The sequence below is a fragment of the Cryptosporidium bovis genome (genome assembly GCF_009768925.1).
Source record: "Cryptosporidium bovis isolate 45015 chromosome Unknown contig_20, whole genome shotgun sequence".
NCBI lineage: Eukaryota > Apicomplexa > Conoidasida > Eucoccidiorida > Cryptosporidiidae > Cryptosporidium > Cryptosporidium bovis.
Window position 1 is genome coordinate 520,961 of NW_027125014.1, and position 19,834 is coordinate 540,794.

The 19,834-nt window shown below is 28.0% G+C and overlaps 9 protein-coding genes across 9 annotated transcripts; 4 read left to right on the top strand and 5 right to left on the bottom strand.

Moving 5' to 3' along the window:
* Positions 1-196: 196 nt before the first annotated feature.
* Positions 197-1,405, top strand: FG379_001149 (zfwd1; the record flags this gene model as incomplete). The annotated part of the gene is made up of 1 exon (XM_067326752.1): positions 197-1,405. One exon carries the CDS (start codon positions 197-199, stop codon positions 1,403-1,405), a length of 1,209 nt encoding a protein of 402 aa, XP_067184401.1.
* Positions 1,406-1,865: 460 nt separating this feature from the next.
* On the top strand, positions 1,866-4,166 carry FG379_001150 (latent transforming growth factor beta binding like; the record flags this gene model as incomplete). The annotated part of the gene is made up of 1 exon (XM_067326753.1): positions 1,866-4,166. One exon carries the CDS (start codon positions 1,866-1,868, stop codon positions 4,164-4,166), a length of 2,301 nt encoding a protein of 766 aa, XP_067184402.1.
* A 1,203-nt stretch (positions 4,167-5,369) lies between these two features.
* On the top strand, positions 5,370-6,124 carry FG379_001151 (uncharacterized protein; the record flags this gene model as incomplete). The annotated part of the gene is made up of 2 exons (XM_067326754.1): positions 5,370-5,564; positions 5,609-6,124. 2 exons carry the CDS (start codon positions 5,370-5,372, stop codon positions 6,122-6,124), a joined length of 711 nt encoding a protein of 236 aa, XP_067184403.1.
* A 125-nt stretch (positions 6,125-6,249) lies between these two features.
* Positions 6,250-7,053, bottom strand: FG379_001152 (uncharacterized protein; the record flags this gene model as incomplete). The annotated part of the gene is made up of 1 exon (XM_067326755.1): positions 6,250-7,053. One exon carries the CDS (start codon positions 7,051-7,053, stop codon positions 6,250-6,252), a length of 804 nt encoding a protein of 267 aa, XP_067184404.1.
* A 421-nt stretch (positions 7,054-7,474) lies between these two features.
* Positions 7,475-9,874, bottom strand: FG379_001155 (uncharacterized protein; the record flags this gene model as incomplete). The annotated part of the gene is made up of 1 exon (XM_067326758.1): positions 7,475-9,874. The coding sequence occupies one exon, from the start codon at positions 9,872-9,874 to the stop codon at positions 7,475-7,477; it is 2,400 nt and encodes a 799-aa protein (XP_067184407.1).
* Positions 9,875-10,637: 763 nt separating this feature from the next.
* On the bottom strand, positions 10,638-12,182 carry FG379_001156 (uncharacterized protein; the record flags this gene model as incomplete). The annotated part of the gene is made up of 1 exon (XM_067326759.1): positions 10,638-12,182. The coding sequence occupies one exon, from the start codon at positions 12,180-12,182 to the stop codon at positions 10,638-10,640; it is 1,545 nt and encodes a 514-aa protein (XP_067184408.1).
* Positions 12,183-12,506: 324 nt separating this feature from the next.
* Positions 12,507-16,808, bottom strand: FG379_001157 (uncharacterized protein; the record flags this gene model as incomplete). Its single annotated transcript, XM_067326760.1, has 1 exon — positions 12,507-16,808. The coding sequence occupies one exon, from the start codon at positions 16,806-16,808 to the stop codon at positions 12,507-12,509; it is 4,302 nt and encodes a 1,433-aa protein (XP_067184409.1).
* Positions 16,809-17,547: 739 nt separating this feature from the next.
* FG379_001158 (DRG like OBG family GTpase fused to an RNA binding domain TGS domain) lies at positions 17,548-18,654 on the top strand (the record flags this gene model as incomplete). The annotated part of the gene is made up of 1 exon (XM_067326761.1): positions 17,548-18,654. One exon carries the CDS (start codon positions 17,548-17,550, stop codon positions 18,652-18,654), a length of 1,107 nt encoding a protein of 368 aa, XP_067184410.1.
* An 84-nt stretch (positions 18,655-18,738) lies between these two features.
* On the bottom strand, positions 18,739-19,431 carry FG379_001159 (uncharacterized protein; the record flags this gene model as incomplete). The annotated part of the gene is made up of 1 exon (XM_067326762.1): positions 18,739-19,431. The coding sequence occupies one exon, from the start codon at positions 19,429-19,431 to the stop codon at positions 18,739-18,741; it is 693 nt and encodes a 230-aa protein (XP_067184411.1).
* Between the last annotated feature and the right edge of the window lie 403 nt (positions 19,432-19,834).

Below are 19,834 nucleotides of genomic sequence, written 5' to 3' on the forward strand. Positions count from 1 at the left end.
AATACATAGAAAGTATTTTGACTAAAAGGTGGATGGTTACACCCTAACTGTTTATATTTTTTTATTCAGTACAGTACATATATATTTGGTGTTTACCTCTCTGAAGAGCAAATTGATAATACAGTATTTATGTATATTTATACGTAGCAAAGATACTCTAATACTTTGATTATAGTTATAGCTGCAAACTATTACTATGAGGGGTCGCTGGAGAGGAGGGAAGAATAATCAGGGTAATTCCTCCCAGGGAAGCAATACAAAAGTTTCTGAAATTTGTCGTCATTTTGTGCAACAAGGTAATTGCAAGTTCGGTAATAATTGTAATTATTCACATGTTTTAAGGCAGGTTGCTCAGATACAAAGAGCACATTTCGGTGGTATAAGATGTGCAATAGCATCTCCTCTACCAACAGGAGAACTTGAATTATTTACAGGAGGTTGTGATGGACAACTTAAGCGTTGGATTATAAAACCTGCTGATAAGGGTTTAGTGGAGAGGGATTCGAATAATGGAAACAATCAAAGAAGAAGAAATTATTCAAACAACAAATATCAAAATGATATGAGTGGTGCAACACAACTTTCAATAAAGATGGATTCAACAATTAACTGTAATTCAGAGGTTTGTAGTTGTCTAACTTATGGTGACGTTTTATTTTGTGGTCTAATAAATGGTACAATAAGAGCTTTTCATAGACCAACCGGAAGTTTTACAGATTTAAATGGGCATAGTCAGGAAATACACCAACTATTAATTATAGATAATGTATTAGTATCTGCATGTTGGGGAGGGAAGGTTATATTTTGGAAATTTGACCAACATACAGGGACATTTGTAATATCAGCACAAATACAAGCCAAAGAACACATCAAGTGTCTCAAATATTTTCCATATAAAAACCCAAATGCAAATAATCAGAATTCTACAAATGCAATTCAACAAGAAGGTTGTCCACATCTATGGATATGCGGAGGCGGAATTGTACAAATAGTCGACTTAATTAATCTTCAGGTTATAAGAGAAATAATGTTCGATGGGGGGCCCATTATGTCAGTTTTAGAATATGAAAAGCATCTTGTTTTATGTAGTTTGCAGGGCGTAATTAGAGTCATATCCATTACAGGCGAAGAAACTTATAGAAAATCACTTGGATCACCTACTTTGTGCATGGATGGATCTACTACAGGAGATGGTAAGCATATTTTAATGATGGGTCAAAACAATGGTCATTTAAGGTGTATAACTTTGCCACTATTTGATAGCATTCTAGAGTTTCACACTCCAGACACAAGGTCAGAAGTTAGGCTTGTATCTAACTTAGGTGGTTCTCCCGGGATTATTTTAACTGCGCATTGGGATGGTGCTTTGAATCTTTATCAATGGTGTTTACCTAAAAATATATAATATATGTATTTAAAAATGCGTTATACAAATTAGTATTAATAAATTTAATACTAAGTTCTGATAGTTATCTTTTATTTCCAATTTAATAACTGATTAATTAATTTTTAATGTTATAATTTCGCTCTTTTTTCTATCAATTTTTTATGTTTAATTTGTTTTTTAATTATTATTCATCTTGTTTTTGTTTCAGAGAAAAAAAAGTTGTTTCAATTTCCAATTTATATCCACATTCCGGTATATTTGTGTAGCTGCATGCATTGACACGTAAGCAATGGAAAGTCATTTCCACATGTAAAACGGTAAAGTATATTAAATTTAATGACAAAATTAATAAAATACGTTTTGTGTTATTAATTTAATAATTATTTGCATGAAAAATTAAAATTAAACAGTCGAAATTCATGTTAAAATATTAAATAAAAATAATATTTATTAAATTTGACAAAAAATAGCAGTCCTAATGTTTGGGGCAATAAAATTCAATTATCTCCTTGCGATAGGTTTAATTTTGTTTAATTTGACACACTCGAATGCAAACGAGAGTGAATTGTCAAGTGAAGCATGGATTAAACCCAATACAAACCAAAATAATGTATATGATTCAACAAGTGATGAAGGTATGTCGACATTAAATAGAAAAATAGTTGAGACTCAAAGCAGTCATAAACATAAAAATAAACAACATCATCATCATCATCGTCATCATCATCATAAAAACCAAAAACAGAACGAGAATAAACAAATTCAACATCAAAACAAACTTCATGACTATGTTTATAATGTTATTCATCGCAATCAAACAAATAATAATTCTTACTCAAAAACACATACTCCCGATTATTCAGATTCAACAGATAATGAGATATATTATGTTTTTGATAATAACTTAAATTCTGAAGCCGGCAATAATCATTATTTACACTATGACACTCAAAACAATAATGTCTACCAAATGAGATGGGAAAGAAATAAGCATCATCATTTATTCAATTATACTTCTACAACCACTACGACAGCCATTACTACAAGTAGTCCCAGTTACACAATCATTTACACTAGCACAACAACGAATATAACAGTAACTACAACAGTCGTTCCTGCAAATGTCACTAATAATAATACTAGTACAGTTATTCCATCTAATAGTACGACAACAAGCACCGCTGCAACAATTATTCCAACTAACGGCACTACCACTACTACAAGGTATACAACTACCACTACAGTTGTTCCAATCAATAGTACAACTACGACCACCACTACAGTTGTTCCAGTCAATAGTACAACTACTACCACCACTACAAGGTACACAACTATCACTACAGTTATTCCAACAAATAGTACAACAACTACAAGGTATACAACTACCACTACAGTTATTACAACAAATAGTACAACAACTACAAGGTATACGACTACCACTACAGTTATTCCAACAAATAGTACAACCGCTACAAGGTATACAACTACCACTACAGTTGTTCCAACAAATAGTACAACAACTACAAGGTATACAACTACCACTACAGTTGTTCCAACAAATAGTACAACCACCACAAAGTATACAACTACCACTACAGTCATTCCAATCAATAGTTCCACTACTACAATTACTCCCACAAATATTGATACAACAACCACTTCTACTACACCAATCCCAAATAATGGTACTACCACTACTACTAACAGTATCATAATTGAAAATACTACTACAACAACGAAGTCTGTGGTAATTATAACTAGTAGTACGACTACTACAAGATCTACTACTACTATCAATACAACTACTTCAACAATGTCTACAAGTACAATAGGCATGACAACTACGAGTACAAGTGTAACAATAACAGATAATAATGTTAATGGTCATAAATATGAAGTTTCTTTAGTAATGGATTTATCAAAAGTACCAAACTTAGATCAAATGAAAGAAATAAATATGTCTGCAAACATAATATATAGAAAATTATTAAATAGCGGACTAACAGCAGAATTGGTATCAATACCATCGAATAATACAGATTATACACACGAGAAAACAAACTTTTTATCTAAAATGCAAAAGTATGAGAATAATATAACTGTAGATAGACTATTATCAAGTGTAGTTGAGAAGAGAAGAATAATTGAGGATGAATATGGTGGTGATCTTGAAAATATGAACACAGGGGTGAATCAAAGAAGGGAAAGGGGATTGAATAATTACAAAACTACAGTTAAAAGGAAAAAGATAGTTTACATTACGGCAGGTTACAATGGCTGTACTACAGAACAAAATTGTCCTGGTATATTAAAATTGAAAGAAAATGCAGATATATATATGATTTCACTATCAAAAAATTCAATAATGTATAATGAGATAGAATATATATCAACGAAACCAACACATTTGTATTCAGTATTGATGGATAAAAAAGAATTAAAGGATGAAGCGACACATTTGTCAAAATGGATAAGAGGTGAATATAGATTCAATAATCAGAAGTATTTATTACCGAAAAAACTAGACAAAAACTTTAAAAACCAAATTTGTAGTAAATGTTCAGAAAATGCAAACTGTTATGTTCACTCAGCGTTTGAACATACACGCGATCTAAGTAAATTTGAATGTGTATGTTCATCAGGTTGGATGGGTGACGGTATTGATTGTTTTGACATTAATGAATGCATATCATTAAATAATCCATGTGGTAATCATCATTGTTGTATTAATACCCCAGGAGGGTTTGAATGTAAATACACAAAAAATAACAAATGTTAATACTATAAGTGGGAGAAAAATAATAGTATTAATAAATAAATTAAAAAATATAAATATATAAACAATCATAACGAAATACAAATTCTTAACTTATAACAATATTAATTATTCAAATTAATATATATAATTGAAAATATTACTGAAAAATTAATAAAATGAAAGTAATTGCATAAAGTTTATTTAAATTTTGAACATAACTGAATTATTTGGAAATATTAATTTTTCTCTTTCCTTTTCTAATAAATATATTCTTTATTTTAAAATGAAACAAAGAAAATTCTCTTAATTGGTAATTAAAATAAATGTAACAATTTGTTAGAAACAAGTACAAAAAACAATTACTACTGTTTGATGCTAATATTTAATTATTTGTTAAAGTTTGAAAACTAATAAATTAAAAGAATAATAAAATAAATAAAGTAAGATAAATTAACAAAAGGGATATTCGTACTTGATAACGTTTTGCTTGATCGAATAAAATGAGCATTATCATTTCAATTTGTGGTAGACAATTATTGGTTAATAAGAGTATATAAAATGTGGGATAATATTATTGAAATAAATTTTGTCGGTTTAAATTAATCTATAGTTGTTATTCATTGGCATAAACTCTAAAATACTCAAGAAAAAACAAAATATATAAATTAATGCTTGATATAGCAATAACGGTAAGTTAGAAATACTGTTTAGTGAAGCGATGGAATTTATTGTTGTTATACATAATACATGCATATATTGAATTGCAAATGTTGTAAATATTATTATAAAATATTTCATTAAATGAATTATAAGGTAAGCAAATAGGGGAGAAAATATGATTTTATCTTTGACATTAATAAAGGATAAAAATAATAATGAAAACAGTAAATAGGGTAAGAAAAATAGAAATTGATGTGGAATAATAAACTAATTAGTTAAATAGTTCATCAGATAAATATATTATGTAAGCATCAATTATTTATAGTTTTCTTTTTCACTTTTATTTTATTAATAATTTTGGTCCAATTAATAAAATTGTAAGCATGCATTTGAAATTAAAAAAAAACGAAATAGGCGGTTAAGTGGTGATTTCAAGATTAACAAATAAAAAGGAAATGCAATATTTAAACATTAAAAAAGGTAATAATAATAATAACAGTGATAATAAGATATAATTCGTAACTATATAAGTTGAGTATTACAATATCAACAACATTTTTCAATATGTTAATTGCATCTGAGTATTACTCCACATATGAAGATGAATTTCTTTCAATAATACAAAGTATTGAACGTTTAATATTGAAAGTAGATATTAGTGAAGGCAGTGTATCATCTAAAATAGGAAGAAGTGAGATAAGTAATTTAGAATCTAAATTTAAAGATGCAAAGAACTGTTTAAATAGATTAAAGGAAGAGGTTAGTTAATTAAAAAAATTAATAATGCAAATAATTGAAATTAGGTATCAATATTATCGAAGAATTCAAATGAGTATAAATCTTACCAGCGCTATAATAATGTATATAATGAGATATATAACAAATTTGAAGGTTTAAAAGAGGAGGTTTTATTTAATTGCAAAGATAATGAGATTGATATGTATAAAAATAATGAATATAAAAGTCAGTTAATGAATAATGATTATATAGGCGACAATTCTATTAATGTTATGGGAATATCAACAGAAGATTTAATGTCCAGAAATGAGAATAATATAAGAATTTCATCTAAATTAGCTCAGGAGACACAAAATATAGGATTACATTCATTAAATACACTAAAAATTCAGAGAGATAATATAACAAGAAGTATTTATGAATTAAATGATATAGATTTTAATATAGGTGAAGGTCGTAAATTGGCAAGTGCATTATATAGACAGAAAGTACTTGAAAGATTAACACTATATATTATAATAATGGTTTTGTTGCTAGCAAATTTGTATGTATTTGCGAAAAAAATAAGAAAATATATGTAAAATATGACATAAAATCATTGTTAAAACGTTATTATGATAAATATCACTATTTAAATGAAAGAAAGTAATAATAAAAATATAAACAATCATAATAGATGTTATAGTACTTTGTAATTAGTTAATTATTAACTTAAATGATTATTGGTGTTAATGTTTGAATTAACAGTAAGATGTTTAAATTTATATAATTGTTTTTTATTAATTTTTTGTTCGTATTTGTATTTCTGTTTTCTATTTAGATTTTTATATTTTTCATGTTTAACGGATATATTAATATCTTTTTGTTTAATATAAAATGGTTTTTTACCTTTTTCAACTTTGCTTTGTTCTAGTTTTCTATATGAAGAAATAGTTTTTTGTTTCAAATATAAATTTTTTCTGCAATCATTTTCAGATACAAGTTTTTGGTACTGTAATTTGAGTTTCTCAATATCTTCTTGAGTATAATTTGAGATATTGGAATTTTTGAATTCAGAGGTTTTCCTCATTTTATTCCAATTTCCTAGTTCTTTTGCTTTATTCATGCTTTTATGTAGATCAAGTATATTTTTAATATGATTAAACTCATTCTTTTTAATATCATCTATAAATTCATAAGACTTATGAAATAAATCAGTGTTCAATTTTCCAGATGATTCTTTAAATCTAGGGTCATTTATATTCTTATTGTTATGTTTATTGTATATCTGGTTTCTTTCATTTAATAGTTTATCGGGAAGTACTTGTCTTCTAGAAGAAACTTCTGTAGGAAGATTTTTTGATGATATAATGCCATACTTTTTTAATTTAGGTGAGTTGTCATCCTTGCTATTTGGTTTGTTTAAGTTTTTTTTATCTTTTTTTGCATTTTTGTTTTCCAATGCATTGATTAACCTATCTTTTCGAAGTATTACCTCAAACGGTATGTCCTCAATATTGGAACTATCCATTTTATGAGTATATTATTGCACTTTTAATCTAATTCTACTCCAAGTAAATCTCAATAGATAGATATATTAAACTATATTTACAAATTTGTTATTTTTCCCTATGTAATTTGTTTATTATTAATTATATTTGCTTATCTCAAACCTAATTATCTAGTAAGTAGGTTGTATTCATACCAAAAAATGAAAAGGGAACATCCAAAAATAATCAGGAATAATCCTCAAAAGTTGCTATTACCCTCCCCTCAGGTTGAGTCAATATTAACACCTAAAATCCTACTTTCCACTCTTCCGAATTTCCTTCGTATATAAAATTCAAATGTTGGCGCCAAAGGTACCGAAAAAAAATTGAAAGACATGCGATTAGCAGACAAACAAATCTTTATTTAAAAATTTAATCAAAATTAATAAACAGCCTTAGTTGTTATTGTCTCTGGTTTTTTGATAAAGACAGTATTATAGCAGACTGCGATTCAAGGTGTTGTTTTAGAGTAGGTAGTATCTGTTCCTCTGAATCAACGTCTAGCACAATTTTAAGTGATTCAATGATATGTCTAGCATTAGTCTTTAAATTACTATTAGCATTATTGTCAGAAGAGAATGAAACCGTATTATCGTCACTACTCCTATCTTGGTGTTGCAATGAACGTGACATTATTTGTGGTTGTGAGTTAATTTTTTTAGATGAAAGTGTATTAATTGACATAAAGTCATTAAATATTTTTATGCATTCAGGAATTGCGGTTGTCTTATAATCAAGATTAAATGATTCACAGACTATTTTGAAAAACTTTTTAAAATCACGGAGTTGAATATAAATAGAATTAGATGCCTGAATAACATCTTGATCATCCAAAACATCAAATAGTGTTTTAAAATGGTTGTAAAAACGATCATACAATTCACTGTTAATGTATTCATGTTGTTTTGAGATGTTATTGTTGTTAATGTTGCTACTATCATTGCTCGGAACCCTCTTCTTAGAATTATTATTTAGCGTGTTAATGTATGATGAGGATAATGCATCCGCTTGATTTGAACTTTCAAATGTGTGAAGTGACTTTTTTTTAGAGGAAGATAGCAGAGAACAAATCATCACAGGTATGTTTCTAAAGTTTGATATATTTAACAACCTACATGACCACCTAATTATGCTTTCCAATTCAGTTCTATCTGTGTCTTGTAACAAATAAAGCCCCCTAGACCAAAGTAATTTGTCTCTTTTCATAAGCTCACTAGAAGATATATTATTCTCTTGACAATAGTTAAAGATATTCTTGTCTATTAAAGTATCCTCTTTTTTGTTTATTTTCCCGATACAATCTATATGATTACTGCTTGTATTATTAAGCTCAAATTCCTCACTACTCTCAATAACAGTGTTTTTTTTTGAGTTGAACTTATTCTTCCAGAATAATATTGACTTTTCAAATCCAACTATTATTGAATATATATAGTGAGATTGAAGTAATTTCTTTTTTTCTGTTTGAGTTAGCGCTGCTCCCAATCCATTATCACCACTCAAAACGTTAGTTCTATTACTATTGTTGCTATTAATATTACCACTGGTGTAGTTTATTGAATTTCTATTATTTAATTCGTTCTCTAAATCGTTTTTAATCTGCTTTAAAAACTGATCAGCTTTGTCCCTGGATTTGTCGTCGTCTTCTTGAAGCCTTAAAATATCTTGTTTTAAGCGACAATTCTCAACAAGCAATTGCTGTTTTTCTCTCTCTAATTTACTTATAGTCAATTTTTTATCTCTATCCATATTCTTGTACTTAAAATTATATTCATCCTCAGAAATTGATTTGCTTATGGCTCTTAAAGATTCATTTTCTTTTTCTAGAGCATCATATTTTCTTTTAAGCAAATTAAGTTTTTCAATTAAACCATTTTTTTGTGATCTTTCCATATTTAATGCTTCCACTGAATGCTCCCCCCTCGATTCCAATTCATAAAGTAAATTGTGTATTGTGCTTATTAATTTTTTTCCATCTACGACCAACTTTTGTGGCTCCGATATAGCTTGAGGAGGCAATTTTATAGATGTATTATCATCAATTGGAAAGGATAATTCTATTACGTTGTGATTTTCGGCATCACCATTGTCATTATTTCTATAATATTCCGTTTGTACTGGTTGACCATATGTAATGTTCACCTTGTCATCCATTAAACTTGACAAGCCTATTCCTGTTTTTTTTGGTTTATCTTTTTCAATATTTAATATACCTTCACTATATATACCATGCAATATTGAACCTACAGTTCTGTAATCATCCACGTTACTGTTTATTTCAGAGTACTCCGATATATCATTTTGGTATTTTTGTATTCCTGGAGTAATGACCAAATCATCAACCAAATCCTCATTCACGCTATTACTACTATTATTGTCATTATTATTTGTAATAGAATTGCTATTGGGAATTTTATTTGCTTTTGTATTGTTTAATATTATATCCGGTGTTCTAGTTATATTTAATCCATGCGATGATACTAGTGTTTGATCGATCTCATCAAATTCCTTTTCATTTACACCAATTAAGTATTTGTCATCGCTATCGCTAATCAGTGCATTTACTTTTCTATTTCCTATGTCTTCATTCTGGTAGTTGTTTATTACACCTTCCATTGATATCTTCTTTCGTATTTCATTATTGCTCTCGTATAATGGTGAACGTACAGGAGACACTATGTCAGGCAAAAAAGGTATAGACAAGAAACCATTTGCTCTCAAACGATTATTCAGACGAATAAACTGAGCTATATTTACATTTCCAACATCGTTCAAGATACTATCATACTCCTTTTTATACATTTTACTCAGTGTATAAATATCAATAAATATATATCCACTCTTTTTAAATACTTAATCCTTTAAGCATATATTTATATATTGCACACACATTAATTACCTATTTATTAATTTAATAAGCAACAATTATACCTAAAAATATTTATCTTTTAAAAATACAAGCTCAACGGTCTCTTCCGTTAAGTAACTTCTTTTTCTATTTAGGTCTTATATACCACCGCTCTCTAACATACTAAGCTATTTACTTTATTAAAATCGCCAAAGGAAAAAAAGTTATTCGTACTGACAGCTTTTTTTTGCCACTTCTCCCCTCCCCTCTAACCCACCTCTTCTCGTTTATTTTAACCATATAAGCATTACTAGTAAAATGGCGCCGTAAAGGCGCGCAACACACATATGGTATCACCATTATCTTGAACAATATAAAAAAAGCAACTACAAGGAAATTATTCTAATTATATAATTTTTTTGAGGTGTCTAATCTGTGTGTTTTCATTTCAATGTATTCAAAAACGAGAAATAAAATGGATATCATGTATAGGATTTCTCCTGTTTTATGCTAGTACTCAATTTTTATACAACACCAGATGAAAAATGGAAAAAAGTAGTTTATTTTTTATTCAAGAATTAATTTGAAACGAGAAATATGAACTTTTTCTTTCTTTAAATCTATTCAATGAAGCTATATCAGTTGTCCTCTTTGTTTAATTTACAGATGTTCAAGTAAAATGATTTTTAATATTTATATATGGCTTTATTACCTAGATTAGTTAATATTAAGTAAATTAGCTTCAATATCGTCAAAAGAGTTAATGTCACTTATAAACCCATCTGATTTTGGTTCAAAAAGTCCTTGGTTAGGATCTGATAGGTTATTTTGGAAATGATTGATTGCATGTTGAAATTTAATTCTGTCGGATACAATATTTAATGGTCTGTGAATAAATTCATAATCCGTTTCTGCTAGTTTCAATGCACCTTCAATTGAATTCCCTAACCTATTATATGACTGTCTCTCATTTAGTGAATTAACAAAGCCAGTATCTTCAATATCCCAGTTTGAATTGCTGTAAAATTCTTTAGACAATTCACGTATAACGGATTCAAATGAGGGAGCAATTGAACTTTCATCGTATGATTCCTGTATAAGGGAATGTTCGTCCACTAATTTAAATACCTTTAGTATAAGTTCCTTTTCCCTTACAGTTAAAGAGGAACATGTGCTTATATCATGTATTTGCTGCTGTGATTCATATGACCAAATAGTTACACCTGACAATATAAAGCCCTTGACAATTAGTTGTACTATCTCAGAATATTGATTATTAAATCTTTTCATTTTATTTGATAATTGTGGTAGAAAATTAGTGCACCACTGTGGTCTGCACAGCGATTGTAAAAAGGATGTAAATACTAATTGCCTCATTCTATCCATTAATGGTGCTGCATATACAACTGAATATACAATCAAATCTTTGGATTGTTCTCTATCTGGATCATATAATAAGTGTATTCTTTGCCATATAGATAAAGATGAACCACAAAGCAATGCAGACACTAATAATGGATCCCCTTTATTTACATTTGATATTCTGTTAACCATACCCTGTACTGATAATTGGTTATCTATTTCATCATTTCTACTTATTGAAAATATGTCTGATTTAGGTGGAGCAAACGAAGGAGCACAAAATACTTCTTTTATATACGTAGATCTATCTCTACCTGAATCTAGTATTAAACCACACAATTGATTTATCGTTAATTTTAATAATTCAATGCATTGTTCATAGTCGGATGTATCATCATTATTGTTGTTATTATTGCTATTGTTATCTTTATTGTTTCTATTAAATCCTATTTCATTTATTTTTTGTTTTGTATTTTTAAAATTATATTTACCGATCTCCAAATCATTCTTTGTACCTACTAATTCTCCAAATATACCTGTTAGTATTGATGCTCTTAACTTATGTTGATTCAATGATTCAGGATAGTATTCCATTAATGTATGTATGCGTAGCAATGAAAATATATGTGAAAGATTTATATCATCTATACAGCACGCTCCCAAGTAACTCAGTATTCCAGATGTGTAAAATGGGGTCATTTTATCTAACATATCTTTTAAAAATTCTCTCATTGAGTTACTTCCTATTAATACATAATTTTGAAATATTGGATTTGAAAAGTTGACATTTCTGTAATCGGTAGATACATATAAAAACCCCAACTGTTTGCATTGATCTAGTAAATCGCATATTCGATGTATTAGGTATTCATATTCGCTTTGCCACTGAAACAGTACCATTTTTCCTTATTTTCTGTGCAATATCTTAAAATATTTGGCTTTATTTTTCAAAGTTCTCATGCATATATTATTTTCTATGGAAAGTATTTCAAACAAATATATTCGTTTAAGGTACGATATGTGTATTGTTTATACTCCTAACTATGTACCTTTATATATATTAATATAAGGCCTCAAAAAATACACTAAAAAATATTAACCTAAGTTTATTTTGTCTTATTGGTATATATTTAAATTACTAACAATAAAATTTAATGTGTGCACACACAAACAAACCAAATCGAGACGAAAAGTATTAAAAATAATTCATTATTTAATCAGTGATTACAATACATTAATAGAGTCATTGCCTAATTCTAATTTTGAAATGCGAGTGAATTCCATTCTCATTATTAATAATTGACTCTCATCAATATCTCCTTCCCATTGATTTTCCCTAATGAATCCAATCATTTTTTCTATTCTTTCATCCCCTTGTATATAACATATGTTGTTGTAGATATTATCAGCAGTGTAGGATCTAATTGTTGGATATTCGTGTGAAATAAGCAGTGACAAGATTGTAAGTGATTTATCCATTAATTCTATATCTTTATTTACATTTTCATTGAATGAGATCTGAACAACGATACATGATATTGTTTTAATTAATCTAACACTCTTAGTTTTTAAAACAATATCCTCTATCTTCAATAAAATGTCTTTTAATATACTTGTGTCACACGGACTTACATCCCACATAAGTAATATCATTACAAACTCAAGTGCATGCATTAGTATTCTAATAAATGAAATGGCGCCATCTTCAGTATTATTGAGTGAAGCAATTAATATTTTTAAATTATTATAAATGGAGTTTATTGAATGTTTGTTATTTTTAGATTTTGAAATATCATTTAAAAACAAATTAAGTTCATATCCTATATATTCTTTTGAGTTGTTAGAATAAGAAAAAGAAGGTGTTAAAGGAGATGTACTGTGAGATATCCAGTTAATAATACCGTATATTATTGGTTTTTGAATTGAATTATCAAGTATAAATTTCATAAAATTATGTTTAAATAGCCGAACACTTGAGTTTGAAAATATTTGGAAGTTCCTGTTCGATAAATAGAACAGAAATTGATTATCAAAGTCAATGTAAGGCAGTAAATTGTGTGGCACAATCTCAATTGAATCTAACAAATCAAAAAAAAAGCAACTATTGTTAAAAAAGTTTGTTTCTGAAAAAAAAAATGATTTTATATCGTTTATTTGATCATAACTATATATAAGTTTATAGTCTTCCAATATATTTTCTAGTACACTTGAGCATGATGTAAATAATTGATATATAAGCGGATCCATAGTATTACTATTATTAATGATAAATTCGACATCTTTAAGAGTAGAATGTACATTTTCTTTGTCACAAATTTCACCACATACTGTTTTTTCTTTAATAAGAAATAATTCAAGTACTTCGTACGGTATTCCATAAAAAATGCGATAGTAAATCCAGTAAATGTTAAGTTCGTACTTGTCATTGTCATTCACATTTAATTTACAAAGTATTTTATATAACAACAGTATTGCCTTTACTCTAAGTTTGTCTGAATAATTGAATATATTAAACATAAATGCCGATATAATGTCAATAAAGTATTTGTTATTAATAAATGCGTTGTTGGTGTAAAGACATGTTATAATTTCCATAGATAATTCCCTTATCAAGGACCCAACATCGCCTCTTTTATCAACAGAATAATCAAAGCAACCATGAATAAATAAATCAGTGCATATATTATCAAATATTTCATCACTAATACTAATTCCCATATTGGAACTATTTTTTACATTTAATATAACCATTCCTATTGAGAACAAAGAATTTCTTCTACATTCAATATCATAATTTGAAAACAAAATGTATTTATCTGAATTAAATTCGTTTCTGTTTTTAACCTTAATAATTCCTCTGTTAAAAACGTTAACTAAACAATTAATTATTTCGATAACTAAATCATTATTTTTAATTAGGTGAACTATTTTCGGGAATAACAAACCAATATTCAATATCATTCCCCTAAGTGCCATTATGTGTATATTTGCTGACTCGTTGTTTATTGTTGAAACAAAGTTTTTGATTAACATTTCTATTTCACTGTAAGATGGTGAGTTGCTAGTATTATCCATTCTCCACTCTACAAGTGCATTTAATGCAGATGTTCCTGACATTTGTACACTAAAACTTAAATGTTTAATTGATTCAACTATTGATTGAAGAAAACGTGAGAATGTTGCCTTTTTAAATTGAATAATCTCTTTAGATTTACAAATAGATATTATTAAACATAACACTCCTTTTCTCGTTAATTCACCACCTTTGCCTCTATATAATCTGTTTTTTTCTATCATAATGGGTATATTTCTTATATAGTCGCTTAGTGTGAAATCAGAAAACTGAACAAAATCCTTGTTATTATTATTTTTAAAAACTAATTTGTTCCAAAAATCTATTTTTTTACTAAATACAGTGTTTTTTAACAGTAATATTGAAGCAATTAATAGCGATGAATGTCTGTATATTGGATTTGAACTAAAAATTGAGATCCCAGTAAAATTCTCGTTTTCTGATCTTAGATTTATTACATTATTGAACATTATTTCATCATAACATTTATTAAAAGAATAAGGAACTAGTTTTCCAAAAGCAACAAGTGAAAGTAAGCGATATTTAATTTGTGGATGATTAAACACATTTTTAATTAAATAGTTTATAAGTATGTCCGAAAATGGATAATCTGAAATTGATTTAAAATTGTTATTGTTATTACGAATTCCTATCTCACCTTCATTATTTATATTTAAAGAGCCTATTTTAGTTGATACCTCTATAAAAGATGACTTTACAGATGAAATAGTAAAAAAGTCGGCGATAGTAACAATAGAAATACCAAATGGAATGTTTTCACCACCTTGCCTTCCAATTAACTCTTGTAAAGCAGCACATGAGGATCTCCTTCCGTTAATTTGTGTATCAAACACTGTCAATGGTAATATTGATATTATAATATCATTTACATATTTAATTAACATATTTGAAGGAACATTTTTCGCCAAACTCCAAATAATATAACATGCAGAATCTCGTATTTGTGTTCCTAAATTTCTCAATCCGTTCCACTCTTGGTAGTTTAAACAGTATTTAATAAACTCTATTATTTCTTCCAAGTAATTCTCAAATACATAATTTATTCTTTTCCTAATTAACTCGGCTATAGTTAAGCATTTGCCTTCAATATAATTTGGATTTAAATTACTATATTTTGTTTCAATAGGTATGTTTTTTTCACCGTTATCCAACTTATAATCACCTAATAATAATATATCATCTAGTATTTCTCCAATATATATATTATTCTTTTCTTCGCTACTTATCTTATATAGTATCTTAGCAATGCATTTTGAGCTAGTGTGTTTAAGAAGTGAATGATTTGATTTGTTATAGTGCATCATCAATTTCAAAGACCAATGTAGTATATTTTTATTTGAATTATTTAAGTATTTGATTAATTGTTGATTGCTGATACATTTAATCACAATGTTAGATATACATACTAATTTACAACTAACTGACTTTATAGAGTAAAAGTTACCTTCTCCTGAACTTTCTGTTGAGGACAAACCATTTACATGTAAACACAAATTATTATTCTCTTTCTCATTTAATGTTGGAATTTCTAAGTAATTTATTATTCTATCTATAAATAATTCAATGCTTTCAACAGGACCTAATTTAACTGAATATTTAATCCAAATTAATATTCCAAGAGAATTTGGATTTTTATTCATTCCATTAGTAATAATATCATCAAATATGGTTGAATAATTTGATATCCATAGGTTATTAAAATCTGTTCTACATAATATTTTTGCAAATACATATGATGATGTCTCATTTATTATGCAATATTTATTCTCCATTACTTTTGGTATTACTATATCAAGTGTCCTTTTAAATAAATCCATCTCTTTGTACATATATTTCGAGTCTAAAACTTGAAATGAAAAAGGTATTAATACGAGTGTAGTTAACCACACATAAAGTATGTATATAAAATGCCAATTTTTATCATTATCATCGATAATAAATGAATTGTTTTCCAACTTATCTTTAAGCGTGATGTAGTCTATAACTGACTCTAAATATCTAACCTCACTAGGAAAGTATAGTGATACTACCTTTAAACCCCTTATTTTACATAAGGTGTAAATGCAATCTGACAATCTGTAAATGTTAGCTTGAATATGTTCGTCTATGTTTAATTTGTTACTTTCATTATCATTATTTATTATACTTTCATGTAAATTTATGGAAATCTCAGTTAGAAATTTCGCAATTATGTTAGTCAATGGGGAGCATATTCTTTCCAAATAATTGTCTAAAATGTAGGGTTTCTCTTGGTATTTTTCAAGTAATTTAACAAATTCATCTGTATGGTTTCTATATTTGTTGTATCCCAATTCTCTGTATAATAACAATCCATCTTTTATCACTGATTCTATCGCATTTATGTCACACAAATACTCATTTTCGTTTGAACAACTCAAAAAACCATCAACTCCATCGTTTAAATTATTCATATTTTGTCAAAATTTTTGAAGCTCCTTATTTTATTTCTCAATTATACCTCAAATTAAATACCATATTTAATGATAAATACATAAATTTTTATGGCTTATTCTTGTGTATTTATGTATAAACACACAATATCAGAAAACAACGTATGCAATAAAAATCGATATTAAATATTCCGCTGTTTGATCACAAATAATACAATATAATCCTGAAAGTCTCGAACATACATTTACCTATGTTTTTCTCTTTTCCCTTTTCTTTTTCATTAATTCATTATTTACTAGTAATTGATCATATTTTGTTGTGGCGCCGAACCTGCCACTTATTTGGGTAACCTCGGTATTTGTGATTTAGGAAATTAAAAGTTAATTTGAAGTGTAACTAAATATATGGGATGACCATCATTTCTAAACGTGTTCAATGACAATATAAGTTTTAATAAAGTAAGAATACTGATGTATCAAAATATCAATATATAGATTAATTAAAATATTGAGATATATTTCAACGTATGAACGTATTTGGTGAATATAGACTGAAAGGAGAAAAAACCAAAAATAAAGTGATACAATACACGGAAATATTTTTTCTAACAATTAGTTTGCATGTTTGGTATAGTTAACTGAAAAATAAGCAGCTGTTTCTAGTTTAGACTGTTTACTATAGAGAACAAATTACAGCACATAAACAAACATTAACTATAATACAGGCAAATCGTCTAAATATTGAGTCTGGGATTTAAAAATGGGTATATTGGAGAGAATAGCAGACATAGAGGCCGAAATGGCCAGGACACAAAAAAACAAAAAAACAGAATATCATTTAGGAAGGCTAAAGGCACAACTAGCAAAGTTAAAATCAGAACTGATAGAGGCTGGTAGCAGTGGGAAAAATAAAGGAGAAGGGTTCGATGTTGCCAAACAAGGAGATGCAAGAGTTATATTAATAGGTTTTCCATCTGTAGGCAAATCAACATTAATGCACGAGTTAACAGGTACGGAAACAGCAGTAGCCGCATATGAATTTACAACATTAACTTGCGTACCTGGAATAATTAGGTATAATGACGCTAAAATACAACTATTAGATCTTCCTGGTATAATAGAAGGTGCTTCAAGCGGAAGAGGAAGAGGAAGACAAGTAATAGCAGTCGCTCACTCTGCTGATCTGGTTTTAATGGTTATAGACTCAACGAAAGATGACACTCAAAGAAGAAAATTAGAATATGAATTAGAGGCGATAGGAATACGTTTAAATAAAAAGCCACCAATGATAACAGTAAAACAAAAAAAAGTAGGAGGCGTTACATTTAATTCAACAGTTCCTTTAACGCACTTAGACAATAAAATGGTCGTAAGTATACTTAATGAATATAAGATATATAACGCTGACGTACTAGTCAAAGAAGATTGTACAATAGATGAGTTTATTGATTGCATTGAAGGCAACAGACGTTATTTACCATGTATATATGTTCACAATAAAATTGACAGTTTGTCTTTAAGCGAAATAGATGAACTTGCCAGACAACCCAATAGTGTAGTTATATCGTCACAAATGAGATGGAATTTAGATACATTAGTTGAACAAATATGGAATAAATTGGGTCTAGTTAGATTGTATACAAAAAAAAGAGGTGAATATCCAGATTTTTCCGACCCACTCATACTAACCCCTCAGAGAGGACAAATCAATGTTGAAAATGCTGTTAAATTAATTCATAAGGACTTAATTAAAGATTTCAAACATGCACTTGTGTGGGGAACCAGTGTTAAACACAATCCTCAATGTGTCGGTTTATCCCACAAACTACAAGATGAGGATGTAATTCAACTAGTTAAAACAAGATAGAAACAATGTAAATTTAAGAGGAGAAAAAAACATACTATTCGATACATTATTTATAATCAATATATAATTTATATTTTAATGCGCCTAAATATTTGTTATATTAGCTTTAAATGCCTTTCTCATCTTGCACATAAATTGTCTAAACGATATACTTCTTGAATTTAGTTTTTCGATGTTTGTCGCAAACTCCCTTACATTTGGATTGCAATCAACTCCATTATATAATTGTAGTTTTTCGTCATAATACAGATCAAAGTAAAATTCTCTGTCTGGATTATTATCATCAATGTAGATAAAAGTAAAACGATTGTTTCCATTAACTTTATTTATATATAAACCAAGATTATCGCCATATATTCTGCAACTTTTTTCTCTTTCCAATGACTGTTGCTTAGCTATTTTTAAATCATTTTCATAAGATACTCTTTCAATTTCTAATTTTTGTTTATCTTCTTTTAATTGATTTTCCAAATACCTTACTTTTTCAGACATGATTTTTGAATTATTTAGTACGCATTTTCTATATTCATCTTTTTCATTCGCTACAACCTTTTTTATTTCTGTTAACTCATTCGAGTCCCTTATTCTTTTCTCAAATCCATCTATCCTCACAGTTGAGTCTTTAATGAAACTAATATCCAATGAAACCCTTTCATTAATGGAATCTATACCAGTTTCAACCATATTAGAGATATTACCACACCACTCCTGAATTTTATTTTTTAAATCCTGAATTTCCTCTCCCAAATCATTTGATATTATCGAATGAGATTCCATACTAGTTTCAAGTAATAAATAACCTTGATTTATACTCTTAATCCCTCAATTGGCCCTTAATTACACTTATTTCCTTAAAAAGCATATAAGCTCTCCAAGTTGGTATATTTCGCATATAAAATTGCCTTTAGAAAAATAAAATATGTTTGTACCTACCTTCGATCCAAGTATATACCATTAAGGTGCGGAAGTAAAAGCGTAGCTATTTTGATGATAACAATGATCTCGAGTGAACTGAGCCAGAACCAACAAGAAAATCAAGACACTACTATCTAAAAAATAATAAGGTTTAATTCAATTAAACTTAAACCAAGAAAAAAGAAGAATATGTTCTTTATTCATATAACAATGAATTAACATTTATGAATTAAAATGTGGGGTTTATACATTTACCGCCAAAAAG